Source organism: Crocuta crocuta, unplaced genomic scaffold, assembly GCF_008692635.1.
Source record: "Crocuta crocuta isolate KB4526 unplaced genomic scaffold, BGI_CrCroc_1.0 scaffold323, whole genome shotgun sequence".
Taxonomy (NCBI): Eukaryota; Metazoa; Chordata; class Mammalia; order Carnivora; family Hyaenidae; genus Crocuta; species Crocuta crocuta.
The window spans coordinates 460,313-474,852 of NW_027536465.1; the positions used below are offsets into that span (position 1 = coordinate 460,313).

Sequence of the window (14,540 nt, forward strand, 5' to 3'; positions counted from 1 at the left end):
CGCTCCCGCCTGAGCTGGTGCCCAGCCCCGTCTGGCCCTCCCCTGCTCCCCCTGCCTCTAGCGTCATTGTTAGGCTTTAAAGCCGAACTCTGGATGAACAGATGGATGGAGACCCGAGCTTGGGAGGGGGAAGGAAGGGCCAGCCGGTGCCGGGAAAGGGGAGCGGTTTGGGGAAAACAAAACAGGGGGAGGAGCCTGGGAGAGGAGGAGGAGCCGGAGGAGGGAATTCGCGCTGAGGGACTAAGGCCGGGAATGGAATGGGGGCGGGCCCAGGGTGGGGGGGAGGTGCGGCGGGGNGGCTGGGCTCTGATTACGACGCTGGCTGGCTCCGCAGGTCCGGGCTGACGCCGCCGCCCAGATGGCCTCCAGGCTGACCTCACTGACCCTCCTGTTGCTGCTGGCTGGGGTGAGTGGTCCCTTCGAGGGGGCGGGTTGCGGGGGGAGGAGGGGTTGAGGATTAACCGTTCCAGGTCCGGAGAATGAAGAGAGCTCCTCTTGGCATCAGCAAGTGTAGTCCTTGCCCCGGGGTTCTGAGCGAGCGAGGCAAGAGCCGGGTTCTAATCCCCGCCGGCTGCCCACCAGTTGGGGTGGCCTTGAGCAAGTCCCTTCTCCGAGCCCACCTGTGCTGGTTTATAACGTGGAGAATAGAGCGGAAGGGTCAGAGAGTCAGGAGATGGACAGCATTCTGCGATCTAAAGGCGACGGGCTGTGGGGGGTGGGGCCCTGGCTGCTGAGACCCTGGTTCTTTCGGGGCTGCGGGCACGAAAACGCGCGGAGAGGCGGCTGACACTCCGGGGGTTTGGGTGGGGGCCGATCGCGGCCAGAGGTCCCAGCGGTGTGGGCGTCGGGAGGAAGGTGGGCTCTTGCTTTGCGCGTCTGTGCGTGGATGAAAGTGTGTGGAAGTTGGCCTGGGAAGTGAATCTGCAGGTGCTGCCCTGTGATGAGCGAGGGATCTAGAATCAGAGTCTGAATCATCAGCTCCTGTGAGACCCTGGGTTAGTTACTGAATATCACAGCATCAGTTTCCTTTATCAGTGAAATGGGAGAATAGCCATGACATTTGGGGCTGGATAATTCCGTATGAGGGACTGTTCTGTGGACGGAAGGATGTTTTGCAGTATCCCCAGTTTCAACCCACTAGATGCCAATAGCATCTACCCCCAATCCCCTTCCCTCCCTTAAGATAACCAAAACTGCCTCCAGACATTGCCAAAAGTCCCCAGGGATTAAAACTGTCTCTGACTGAGAGCCACTGGTCTATACTATTTCTTCCACCTTCCTTTCTTTCTTTTGGAATGCTGTTGGTTTTCAACATGCACTATTGCAATGGCTCACAAGTCACCATTTGAAAAACCACAGTTCTCACGCAAAGATCACAAGCTCAAATATCTTATATCGGCCTGGCAGGTGAGCCAAACCAGGCCGATATACCTAAAGGAAATTGCAAGAGGGGCGCCTGGGTGGCTCAGTCAGTTAAGCATGGACTTCGGCTCAGGTCATGATCTCACGGTCTCAGTCCCAATTCGGGCTCTGTGCTGACAGCTCAGAGCCTGGAGACTGCTTCAGATTCTGCGACTCCCTCTCTCTCTGATCCTCCCCTGCTTGTGCTCTGTCTCTCTCTCAAAAATAAATACACATTGAAAAAAAGAAGAAGAAATTGCAAGAACAGAGATAAATGGCAGTTGACACTGAACTCCAAAATTTGGGAAACAACTTCCCATAAGGGAGTGATTGCCCAGAGTTAACAGAGTCTCTGCCTCTCCTTACTTTTATGGAGATTATCCCTGCCTGCACCCCAACCCCCACCGGCTCCTGCATTGCCCTTCTCTGGAAGAACTAGTGGTTGGCAGCTTCGGGCAGGCCCCTAACCCACCAGGCTTTTCCAGGAATCATCCTCTGGTATAGGACGTTTTCCATAGCCCCACCTTCCCTTCCTGCTTTGAGTGTTTGAGCGGACTGTACTTCGTGGCAGGAAAAGTGAAACTCAGTTTCTTGAACCACAGGTTAGAGCCTTCTCAGATCTGAATGATACTAACCACAACTCTACGACAGAGAGCTGGCAAGGAGAATATGAAGAATACATCTTGGAGGAAGAGATCTCCACAGAGGTATCCATTCAGCAGCACACCAAGGACTCTTCTACCTTGTTGAAAATCAGCTCAACCATCGAAACAGCCAATACTGCTTCTGAACCCACCACTCAGCCCTTCATCCAGTCCACTACTCAACCTATCACTGAGCCCACTACCGAGCCCACTACCCAGCCCACTACTGAGCCCACTACCCAGCCCACTACTGTACCCTTCTGTCTGGGGCCTGATACTTCCTGCTCTGACCTGGAGAGTCAGTCGGCAGAGTCCAAGTTGGGAGAGGCTTTGATGGACTTCTCTGTGAAGCTCTACCATGCCTTCTCAGCGATGAAGAAGGTGGAGACCAACATGGCCTTTTCTCCATTCAGCATTGCCAGCCTCCTAACTCAGGTCCTGCTTGGTAAGAACCTGACAAAGTTCTCTCCAAGTTGTACATTGGACCCTCCCATGGGGGTCCCCAACCCAGATGCCCATGAAGCTATGCCTCCAGGAGAAAGCTATAAAAATGGGATACGTTTGAGGGGAGGGTAATCTTTTCATTCTTGAGCATTCATCTATTCCTTCATAGGCACTGTGATTTGATAGGCACCATGGCTTATAAAACCCAATGGAATATACAGAAACATATAAAACAAGGTCCCAGTCACCAGCAATGGTTCAGGGTAAGGTAATAAGGAAGATGAAACCATGACTGATAGACATAGAATAGAATCATGCTAATGGTGCTTTCTGGCTGTGTGACCTTGGCAGACTCCTTAACCTCTCTGAGCCTGAGTCCTCAGGTGTGAAATGGAGGTGGTTGTACTTACTTCAAAAAAGAAAGCAGATAGCTTAGTGCCTGGCTCAGAGGGAGGTCAAAAAAATGTTCATCCTCTGCCTTCCTGAGAGGTGCTACTAAATCTCATGAGATAAACCTCTACCTACACCCTCTAGCTGGGAGGCACATTTCAGTTGATTGGTTTTGGTAAATTTCTTCACCGCCCAGCATATGGCTTGAATCTTGTCTCCATCGTCCACTTAACTCTGTGATCTTGAATAGAGTAGACCACTTAATCTCTTACAGTTCAGTTTCCTCTTTGGTGAATAGGGAGAGTAATTACCCTTATGTGAGAGGGTTATTGTGAAGATTCGGTGAGCTAATATGGGAGAAGCAGTTGTGATGCTTGGAACTACATAAGTGCCCCAGAATTTTATCTGTTACTGCACAGAAGAGGGGCACAATAAACATTTAGTAATGAATAACTGAAAGGATATTGAACATCTATGCTTTTTAAAAAATTTTTAAAGTTTATTTTGAGAGAGAGAGAGAGAGAGAGAGGGAGCAGGGGAGGGGCAGCAAGAGAGAATCCGAAGCAGGCTCCACACGGTTGGAACAGAACCTGACTCGGGGCTTGAATCCATGGACCATGAGATTATGACCTGAGCTGAAATCAAGAGTCAGATGCTTAGCCGACTGGGCCACCCAGGTGCCCCTGAACATCTATGCTCTTTTGTGATTCTCTCTGGTGTCTCCTCTTACAAGTGAGCTAGTGTCCCTGCCTATAGGGAAAACCTTTGTTTTTTTAAAAAAAATTTTTTTTACGTCTTTATTTTGAGAGAAAGAGACAGAGAGCGAATGGGGGAGGGGCAGAGAGAGAGGGAGACACAGAATCCCAAGCAGGCTCCAGGCTCTGAGCTGCCAGCACAGAGCCCGACACGGGGCTCCAACTCACGAACTGTGAGATCATGACCTGAGCCGAAGTCGGACGCTCAACTGACTGAGCCACCCAGGTGCCCCTATAGGGTAAACCTTTGTAAACCCAAACCAACTAGATAATAGTTTGTGTGGAACAGTCAGTGACTGGACTAGACTTTCGATGATGTGTGGGATTACAATAGTTAGAAAAATGAAGGAGAATATTCAAAGCCCTGGAAAAGCTTATCCATGATTATTCCTAATTCCCCCACCCCTGTCTTTTTGACATAGGAATTGACTTCGGAAACAATCATTCCCACTCCGATGATTTGAGATCCCCTTCACAGCAAGAAATAACGTCCTCCTCCCCAATTCGAGCCTGATCCTTCAATCCTAGTCCTGAATGGTGGGTCCCCCATTCTTACAGCTTTCCCTCATTTCTGCCCTTTGTTGTAGGCGCTGGGGACAGCACCAAGAGAAACCTGGAGAGCCTCCTTTCCTACCCCGAGGACTTTACCTGTGTCCACCAGGCCCTGAAGGCCTTCACATCCAAAGGCTTCACCTCATTCTCTCAGATCTTCCACAGCCCCGGTGAGTTTCCTGAGAGAGGGCAGCATCTAGAGCTTAGCAGATGCTAAGCAGGGTCTGAGAGGATTCTGAGGGGGACCTGGGGAAGGAGAGCAGAGGGAACGTTAGAGTTAGAACATCAGGGCTGGACTGCAGAGCGGGTGAGGACCTCAGCAGCAGTGTCATTAGGCTCTAGGAGCCGGATGCTTCTCCCAGTGAGACCTTGGGCAAGTCATTTCCATTCATCAACTCTGGTTAGACTAAGAAGGGCCTTCTGCATTTATTCATGGATAGGACCAGAGAGCTCAAGTTTAAAAACAATTTTTTAAAAATGTTTTATTTATTTCTGAGAGAAAGAGACAGTGTGAGTAGGGGAGGGTCAGAGAGAGAGGGAGATACAGACTCTGAAATAGGCTCCAGGCTCTGAGCTGTCAGCACAGAGCCCGACGCGGGGCTCAAACCCACCAACCGTGAGATCATGACCTGAGCCGAAGTCGGACGCTTAACCGACTGAGCCACCCAGGCGCCCCTAAAAACAATTTTTTTAAGTTTATTTATTTATTTTGAGAGAGAGCCAGCAGGGAGGGGCAGAGCGAGAGAGAGGGAGAATCCCAAGTGGGGAGAGCCTGAGGTGGGACTTCAATGCATGAATCCGTGAGATCGTGATCTGAGCTAAAACCAAGAGTCAGACACTTAACTGGCTGAACTACTCCGGTGGCCCTCACGTTAAAAATTTTTTATTAGTCTGGGTCAGGGGAGTCTTGAGACTTGTAGTTTTTTGCACTTTTGTGTTCTATGAATTTGTGGTCATTTACATATATGGCATTATTAAGTATATAATAAGATCCAAAATGATCTAATACAGTTCTTTTTAGATTTTCTTCCCCTGGGTGTCTGCTGAGCTGCTTCAGGAGTCACGGTGGAAGTTAGGGGAGTGATCAGGGGGGCTGAGTGGTGTGTGGGGTACCAGCTGTGGGGGTGGGGGCAGATGGAGCCGGCTGGGCTCTGAGCCCTCACCCAGCTTCCACCAGAGCCCTTTTAACTGTGGGCTTCAGACATGACTATTTAAAAACCCAGTTCTGGGGCGCCTGGGTGGCTTAGTCGGTTAAGCGTTCGACTTTCGNGTAAAACATAAAAAAAATAAATTAAAAAAAAATAAAAAATAAAAACCCATTTCTGCTCCTTAAAGAGGTTTGAAAACTACGGATCTAGTCTGACCCCCTTCTATAAAGGGAAATTTTTTTCCAGTTTTTCTTAAACTTGTTTTAAAATTTTTTTTTTTAATTTTTTCAAGATATTTTTATTTATTTCTAGGAGAGAGAGAGAGAGATAGAGACAGCGTGAGCAGGGGAGGGTCAGAGAGAGAGGGAGATACAGACTCTGAAATAGGCTCCAGGCTCTGAGCTGGCAGTCAGCACAGAGCCCGATGCGGGGCTCGAACCCACGAACCGCGAGATCATGACCTAAGCGAAAGTCGGATGCTTAACCGACTAAGCCACCCAGGCGCCCCTGTTTTAAAAATTTTTAATGTTTATCTGTTTTTGGGAGAGAGAGAGACAGAGCACGAGTAGGGGAAGAGCAGAGTTAGAAAGGGAGACAGAATCCGAAGCAGCCTTCAGGGCTCCAAGCTGTCAGCACAGAGCCTGATGTGGGGCTTGAACCCACAAACCATGAGATCACGACCTGAGCTGAAGTCTAACGCTCAACCAACTGAACCAGCCAGGTGCCACTTTTTTACACTTTTAAAAGCAATACTTATTCATTGTAAAAAAACAGAAAACACAGAGAACCAGAAACAAACAAAAAAAAACAAACAAAAAGGAGGAGGAGGAGAAGAAGAAGAAGAAGAAGAAACAAAAGGAAACTCAGCCATCAGCCCATTATCTTAAACAAAAAAATACCCTGTTTTTAGAGATAGGAATCTGTCTCAGAGGGTTCAAGAAACACTGCATTTACTTATTTGCAATAAGTCAACATAACCCTCTGTCTTGCTAGGTTGGTAGAAAATACAACTGCCTTCTATGTTATCTACTTAGTCCAAGAAAAATTACTTCTTAAACTCTATTTTCCTTCTTTTTTTTGACGTTCTTATTTATTTAATTGTTTTGAGAGAGAAAGAGAGAGCACAAGCAGGGACAGAGAGAGAGAGGGAGAGAGAGAATCCCAAGCAGGCTCCGCACTGTCAGCTCAGAGCCTGATGCAGGGCTCAAACTCACAAACCATGAGATCATGACCTGAGCCAAAATCAAGAGCTGGACACAACCGACTGAGCCACCCAGGCACTCCAAAAATACTGTTTTCTTTACTGGACTTGAACTTTGGAGAAGAAAGGCCAGGAGTCTTCTCGTGAATCTCTGCTGACGCAGAGAAGCAGTCTGTTCCCTGCTCAATTAAGGGGAGAAAATAGGGAAAATACTGGCAAATGGAAGTTAGTGTCTCAAAAGAGTTATTTTGCCAAGCCACAACCACATGGCAAGGAGAGACAGCGAGGGTCCAGGATATAAGTTCAGGGCTCGCTTTCTTGGGGCCTCAACTGTCACATCTGTAAGAGGAGCAGGCTGGCCCCCCACTCCAGCCTGCTGCGTTCGCTGCAGCGAGCTGAGAGCAATCGGAAAGCCATTCCCTCTCACAGCCTGCTCTTAGAAGGGGGAGGATGTTCAGGGGATTCATGCTTCCGTCTCTCCTCCTGCCCCCCGCTCCCAGACCTGGCCATAAGGGACACCTTTGTGAATGCCTCTCAGAACCTGTACGGCAGCAGCCCCGCCGTCCTGGGAAATGACAGCGATGTCAATACAGAGCTCATCAACAGCTGGGTGGCAAAGAAGACCAATCACAAGATCACGCAGCTTCTAGACAGCCTGCCCTCTGACACGTGCCTTGTCTTCCTCAACGCTGTCTACCTGAATGGTAAGGGAGCCTCGATCCACGCGGTCCTTCTGTCCTGAGTCCTTTCTCTCTTCCTGGCTTGGAAGCCCGTGAGACCCCAAGTTCCGCCGCTGAACCCCACTGTGCCTGCCCTGCATGCAGGGCGGCCATTTTAGCTCCTCTTTATTCTTTGCCCACCTGCTTAGAGTAATTCTCCTTCCCTTTCCCTCCAGCCAAGTGGAAGAAAACATTTGATCCAAAAAGAACCAGGCTGGAGCCCTTTTACCTCAAATCCTCTGTGATAAAAGCGTTCATGATGAGTAGCAAGAAATACCCCGTGGCCCATTTCACAGACCCAACTTTGAAAGCCAAGGTATGTTCCTGGCCCTTTCCACTCTCGTTTCAGAGCCTCTGGCCTATCCTGATATCTGTTATGCTACAGCCGCGGTCAATTTGGGGCATACTATTATTAACTCATCATTTCCACCCCTTCCATCTGTATTTCCGCCTTACCTTTTCTGCTCTTCCCCTCTCTAGCTTGGCTGAGGCAGGCATAGTTTATTTTAGGCTGGAAAGCAGGACTCTGAAAGTTTCTTCATCTCAACTGCATCAAATGGCAAAAAGTGAGTCTGTTCATCTGTTTCTTTTTCTCATCAACCCACTGGGAGACCCTGGTGGCTTAGTTACGTCCTGTGTGTATATGTGTGCCTGTGTACAGCATGCATACGTAGGCGTACACGTGTATAGCTAGGTAAAGCTGTGTGTGCATATATGTGGTAAGTGCACGTGCGTGCATGTGTTAAAGGGCTTATGGTCCTTAGCAGAAATTGAACAGTAAAATTTCAATGGGTGGGAAGGGAAGGAAGATTGAATATGGAACCCAGAATTTCTAGTTGTTTTTTTTTTTTTTTTTAAGAGAGAGAGACCAGGGGGAGGGTCAGAGAGAAAGGGAGAGAGAGAGACTAAAAGAGAGATGGGGGGGAATCCCAAGCAGGCTCTGCACTGTCAGCATGGAGCCCAATGTGGGGCTCAAAGTCACAAACCATGAGACCATGACCTGAGCCAAAACCAAGTCAGACACTTAACTGATTTACCCAGGCACCCCCAGATTAAACTCCTTTAAACCATTTGTTCCATTTACAAATATGGTTAATTAATATTTCCATAAGCAATTTGAGCTTATACAGATATTTTGCTTTATTAAAAATACTTTGTAAGTTTAACTTGATTTTCTTTTTAAGCATTCCAGATCCCCATCAGGGGTGAATTACAACCCCCTTGTTGGCTATACCTTTCCAAGCGCCTAAATCCCACTGTAAAGTAAAAATTGAATTTGAAGGGTAAATCAACTTTCTACCAACATCTGAATATCATTCTCAGATTTAATTATCCTACATCTTTTTGCTTAAAAGCATAAAACCAGGATGTCTGATTTTCTTATTTATTTTCTATTATATTTTTAATGTTTATTTATTTTTGAGAGAGAGAATGGGATAGAGCATGAGCAGGGGAGGGGTAGAGAGAGGGCGGGAGAGAAAAAGAATCTGAAGCAGGCTTCACACTGTCAGCCCATAGCCCAATGTGGGGCTCGAACCCACAAACTGTGAGATCTTGGCCTGAGCTGAAGTCAGATACTCAACCGACTGAGCCACCCAGGTGCCCGGATATTTGATTCTCTTAAAAATTGTAAACACCAGGGGTGCCTGGTCGGGCTCTGTGCTGACAGCTGGCTCGGAGCCTGGTGCCTGTTTCAGATTCTGTGTCTCCCTCTCTCTCTGACCCTCCCCTGCTCATGTGTTTCTCTCTCTCTCTCTCAAAAATAAATAAAATATTTAAAAATAAAAAATTAAAAAATTAAGAAAATTTAAAAAAATTGTAAACACCATTTTGAATAAGGAACACACCAACCACCCTTGAATATACTCTAATGTTAATACTGTGGAGTTGGTTTACTTTGTTAAACCCGTACTTAATTCTAAGGGACTCCAGAGCATTTAGTCAACTAAGGAGGTTAGATTTACCAATTCAGGTATCCAAGGGTTACTGGCTTGAAAATTCAGGACCACAACATGGTAATCTCATGGTCAAACATTCAAGGTCTGTACACAGGATGGGTATACATTCCCAGATGAGTCTGCCCTATTCAGTGCCTGTGCCAACAGGGACCCTTTGTTCGTGTTCTTCAGCTGATATCTGTTTCCTGCCAGTTTCTTGTTTTGCATTCCAACAATCGATTGGTTTCCATTAGTTTCTTTATTGCCCAGTTGAATGCTGCATTCTAGATTCTTCTTATTCCTGTCCCAACCTCAGCCATGGTGCCCTTGTAATTATAGTCTCTTATATTCCTATTAGACCATGGTTTCTCAGCCTTAGCACTATTGTATTTTGGGTTAGAGAATTCTTTGCTATGAGGACCTATCCTGGGTATTGTGTAGGATTTAGCATCATCCCTGTTTTATACCACTAGAGGCCAGTAGGACTGTGGGTCCCCTCCCTTCCAATTGTCACACCCAAAATGTCTCTAGACATTGTCAAGTGTCCACTGGCGGCAAATTCACCCGGGGTTGAAAACCCCTATATTAGACCCATGGGTCCTGTGCTTGTGTCATACTTCTGTCTGACCACCAGTTGGAAGTCCTTTCTTTTAATGGCAAGCTTGAAAGCTAGGCTAGGATCATCTTGGACACAATCTCGAATGCCACACTAAGAAATGTATACTTAATCTCATTGGCAGTAAAGAGCCAACAAAAGTCTTTCAAAGGACTGGGGTGCCTGGCTGGTTCAGTCTTTGGAGCATGCAACTCTTGATCTTGCAATCATGGGTTCAAGCCCCATGTTGGGTGTAAAGATACTTAAAAAAATTTTTTTTTAATTTTTAATGTTTATTTTTGAGACAGACAGACAGACAGAGCTTGAGTGGGGGAGGGGCAGAGAGAGAGGGAATCACAGAATCTGAAGCAGGCTCCAGGCTCCGAACTGACAGCATAGAGCCTGATGTGGGGCTCGAACCCATGAATTGTGAGATCATGACCTGAGCGGAAGTCAGCCACCCAACTGACTAAGCCACCCAGGCGCCCCACCTTAAAAATGTTTTTAAAGTCCTTAAAAGGACTTATCTGGGGCACCTGGGTGGCTCTGTCCGTTAAGCCTCCGACTTCACCTCAGGTCATGATCTCATGGTTTGTGAGTTTGAGCCCCCACATTGGATCTTCTTTTGTCAGGATGGAGCCTGCTTTGGATCCTCTGTTCCCCTCTATCTCTACCCATCCCCTACTTTCTAACTCTCCCTCTCTCTCTCTTTCTCTTAAAAATAAATAAACTTGGGGCGCCTGGGTGGCTTAGTCGGTTGAGCATCCGACTTTCACTTAGGTCATGATCTCGAGGTTCGTGGGTTCAAGCCCCACGTCGGGCTCTGTGCTGACAGCCAGCTCAGAGCCTGGAGCCTGTTTCAGAGTCTGTGACTCCCTCTCTCTCTCTGACCCTCCCCTGCTCACGCTGTGTCTCTCTCTCTCCTAGAAATAAGTAAAAACAAACAAACAAACAAACAAACAAACTTTTGGGGTACCTGGGTGGCTCAGCTGGTTAAGCCTCTGACTTCAACTCAGGTCATGATCTCCCAGTTTGTGGGTTTGAGTCCCATGTCAGGCTCCTTGCTGAAAGCTCAGAAGTAGCTGACAGCTACTTCAGATTCCATGTCTCCTCCTCTCTCTCTGGGCCTCCCCAGCTCATGCGCTCTCTCTCTCACCAAAAAAACCCCAACTTTTTAATTTAAAAAATAAATAAAAGGACTTATGTGATGACTCTGGTGGTACACTATGCATGTTCTATCCTTTATGCACAGCACAGCGGAGGGAAGGGGACCAGCGCTCAGAGATCAACTTACTTCCTATATTATATAGATGGTCGGCAGTGGAGTCAGGGATAGCCCTCCACTTGTGTGATCAGAAAGCCATATTCACTCCTCTGCATCTCACCAGCACAGAGTGAGACCAGTAGCTTTCACCCAGCTAGCACCTCTGTTTTGTCGCCAAGCGTGGGAACCTACGTCCAGCGGCTGCTTGCTCTAATAGCCCGGACTGTGGCAGTGGACTAAAGAGAAGCCTTGGGACGCAGTGGGTGGGGGACACAGCAGGTGGGAGCTGGGAGAGCCGGGACAGGAAGACTGATGAGGCGCACCTCTTCCTCTCCAGGTGGGGCAGCTGCAGCTCTCCCACAACCTCAGCTTGGTGATCCTGGTGCCCCAGAACACGAAATACCATCTTGAAGACCTGGAGCAGGCTCTCAGCCCCACGGTCTTCAAGGCTGTCATGAAGAAGCTGGAGATGACCAAATTCCACCCCACTCTCCTGACGTTGCCCCGCATCAAAGTGACAAGCAAGCAAGACATGCTGACGGTCATGGAGAACCTCAGTAAGCTCTGGCAGCTCGGGATTACTCTGAGGCCTTTGGTGGTGGGGGGGGGGGGTCCTTAAAGTGTGTAGCACTCTCTAGAATATTTTATACATCCATAATCTCAGCTTATTCCTCCGTCCTGTGAGTTAGAGGAGAAGATGTTATTATCCCATTGGATCATTGAGGAAATTGAGACACAGTGTTTACATGACTTGCCCAAGGTGCCTTGAACTCATTAGAAATGAGCAAGAACACCAACCCAGGTCTTCATCTTGACTATTTCTACCCTGGTTCAGTGTGTCATAGTCACTGGGACAGGTGGCCAGGATGGGTTATGGATATTCCTTCCCCAGAGACTTTTCATAACACTCAGCCTACCCCCCATGGACTATGCAAGAAGCTATCTGGATATGGGGCACCTGGGTGGCTTAGTCGGTTAAGCGTCCGACTTTCGCTTAGGTCATGATCTCGCGGTTCGTGGGTTCGAGCCCCGCGTCGGGCTCTGTGCTGACTGCCAGCTCAGAGCCTGGAGCCTGTTTCAGAGTCTGTGTCTCCCTCTCTCTCTGACCCTCCCCTGCTCACGCTGTCTCTCTCTCTCTCCTAGAAATAAATAAAAATATTAAAAAAAAAAAAGAAAAAGAAAAAAAAAGAAGCTATCTGGATAATAGAGTCTGGAGGGTTCTGAGTTTAGGGGAGGTAACAGAGATTCTCTTACCTGACTTTTGGCCTCACTTCCTGACCTTTGACCTCATGTCCAGATATATCCTTTCATTTTCTATTCTAGAACCCCCTAATAGGTCAGCTTGTTTCCTAGTATATGACATCATATGACCTCAGTTGATAACACATGACCTCTTTCTGATGTATAACCTCACTTCTAAGGTCCTTGGAAGCAAGGATATCATTTTTCAATTGTTCTTTGGGGTGTGTGGCAAGGCGTCTCACCTCTTCAGAGAAGGTGGTGGTTGGAATGAAGATCCGCCCGCTGATAGAGGATCCAATAAAGTGGACCGGAAGGCACAATATATAATTTGACAAGCGAGGAAAGAGGACCAAGAGAATATTGGGGCTTAGTTCCAACCCAGACAACTTAGAACAAATGTCTTGAGCAGCTGAGGCTTTCATTCTGATCTCCCTCCCTTCCTTCCTTCCTCCCTCCCTTCCTTTCTCTCTCTCTCTCTCTCTCTCTTTCTCCCCAATGTGAGGCTTGAACTCACAACCCCAGGATCAAGAGTTGCACACTCTACTGACAGAGCCAGCCAGGCATCCCTCCTGCTGGTCTTTGACTCACTGTTTTTCTCTCATTCTGCTCTAGAATTCTTTGACTTTGTTTATGACCTCAACCTGTGTGGGATGACAGAGGACACGGACCTTCAGGTTTCTGCGATGCAGCACCAGACCACGCTGGAGCTGACGGAGTCTGGGGTGGAGGCAGCTGCGGCCACGGCTGTTTCCGTGGCCCGCAATTTGCTAGTCTTCGACGTGCAGCAGCCCTTCCTCTTCCTGATCTGGGACCAGCAGCACAAATTCCCTGTCTTCATGGGTCGGGTGTATGACCCCAGGATCTGAGACCTGCCGGGCACCAGGCCAAGGCAAGCCTACCCCTCAAGCCTCGCCCTTCCAGTGACAGCCCTGCTGCTGCCTGCCTGGACTGGCCTCCAGCCACCTCCCGCCTCCTGCCTCCATGTGAAGGGCGCCCTCGGGGTCTACTGAAGGGACCTACTTCTATCGTCTCTTCCCCGTGGCTCCCCAAAACTCTTTTCTGCAGCTTTCTCTGGCTCAAGTTTACCAGACTCTACAAATAAAACCTGGCAGACCATGACTTCCTCTCTTATTTGCCTTTCAGTTTTTGAGGACAAGAGCTACCATGGCCCCTGTATCAGCTAGTATTGCTGGGTAACAAATCATTCCAAGCTTAGTGCCTTAAAATAGCAACTGCTTATTATTTCACATAAGTCTTGGGATTGGTGGAGTGGTCTTACTGATCTGGCTTGACCTGGCTGGTCTGCCCTGGACATGTTCATGTATCTGTAATAGTTGGGAGATGACTGATGTATAATGGATTCCATTGGGTTACCTTGGCTCTCCTCTGCAGGTCTCCAACATCCCTCCAGCAGGCTACCCTGCAATGGCAGAGTTCCAAGAAAGAGTCCGAAATGAGCAGTCTTTTCCACACCTCCACATCTTTCCACACCTGAGCAAGTCAGTTGGCCAGACCTAACATGAGAATGGAAAGGCACCTCAAAGTTACAGATGGGGCCATAAATCAGGGGCTCTTAGTAGCCTGCATTTACCACAGTCCCTGTGTCCCTTATCAGCAAACAACAGTGACAATAACAGCAGTCACTAATATCAGGCACTTACACAGGTGATCTGCTCTGAGCTTTGCAGACCTTTAATCCTTGCTACAAGTTGATATAGAGAACTCTGGAAAGATGAAGTCTTGCTCGAAGTCACGCAGTTAGGAAATGGATTTGAAAACATGTTTCTGACGCTGAAAGCTCAGAGCCACTCTCTTCTCTCTCTGTGCCCTTCTGTCTTAAAATCCTGACTTTTCTTAAATATCTAATTATTTGTTCATTGAGTACCTAGGATGTATCAGGCACTATGCTAAGCACTGAAAGTGTAAAGATGACTTAAATTTAGCACCTGCCTTCAAAACCTATAGTTTGATGAGACAAATAGAAAGATACATTTATTTTTTAGTAGTTTTTTAAAGTTTTATTTATTTCTTTATATTAGTAGTCTGTACACCCAGCATGGGGCTCAAACTCACAACCTCAAAATCAAGAATTTCATGTCCTCCCAACAGGGTCAGCCAGATGCCCCTAAGAAGATATATTTCAACACTGAATGTTCTTTTCATCCCTGAAGACGTCTCAATTTTTTTTTTCATTTCCACCTTCTGCTCTTCAACTCAGTAATGTTCCCTTCAACTTTATTTATTTTTT

General features: G+C 47.6%; 1 protein-coding gene and 1 long non-coding RNA gene across 4 annotated transcripts in view; one reads left to right on the plus strand and one right to left on the minus strand.

Moving 5' to 3' along the window:
* The window catches only part of LOC144218902 (uncharacterized), a 35,963-nt gene extending 23,093 nt beyond the window's left edge, over positions 1-12,870 (minus strand). The window contains exons 1-4 of one of the 3 annotated variants that reach the window (XR_013331286.1): positions 9,219-9,363; positions 7,711-7,801; positions 4,283-4,432; positions 3,395-3,514 (exon numbers count right to left, since the gene is read on the minus strand). This is a non-coding gene — a long non-coding RNA (uncharacterized LOC144218902). Of the gene's footprint in view, positions 1-3,394; positions 3,515-4,282; positions 4,433-7,710; positions 7,802-9,218; positions 9,364-12,534; positions 12,575-12,806 lie in introns of those variants that run through there. The other 2 variants (XR_013331287.1, XR_013331285.1) reach the window with 2 other exon arrangements.
* The window catches only part of SERPING1 (serpin family G member 1), a 13,543-nt gene extending 132 nt beyond the window's left edge, over positions 1-13,411 (plus strand). The window contains exons 2-8 of the mRNA XM_077748887.1: positions 335-406; positions 2,004-2,490; positions 4,222-4,356; positions 7,036-7,239; positions 7,431-7,570; positions 11,388-11,607; positions 12,905-13,411. Of these exons, the coding sequence (XP_077605013.1) occupies positions 359-406; positions 2,004-2,490; positions 4,222-4,356; positions 7,036-7,239; positions 7,431-7,570; positions 11,388-11,607; positions 12,905-13,158 (1,488 nt within the window). The 5' untranslated portion in view covers positions 335-358 and the 3' untranslated portion in view covers positions 13,159-13,411. The remainder of the gene's footprint in view (positions 1-334; positions 407-2,003; positions 2,491-4,221; positions 4,357-7,035; positions 7,240-7,430; positions 7,571-11,387; positions 11,608-12,904) is intronic.
* The last annotated feature ends 1,129 nt before the right edge of the window (positions 13,412-14,540 follow it).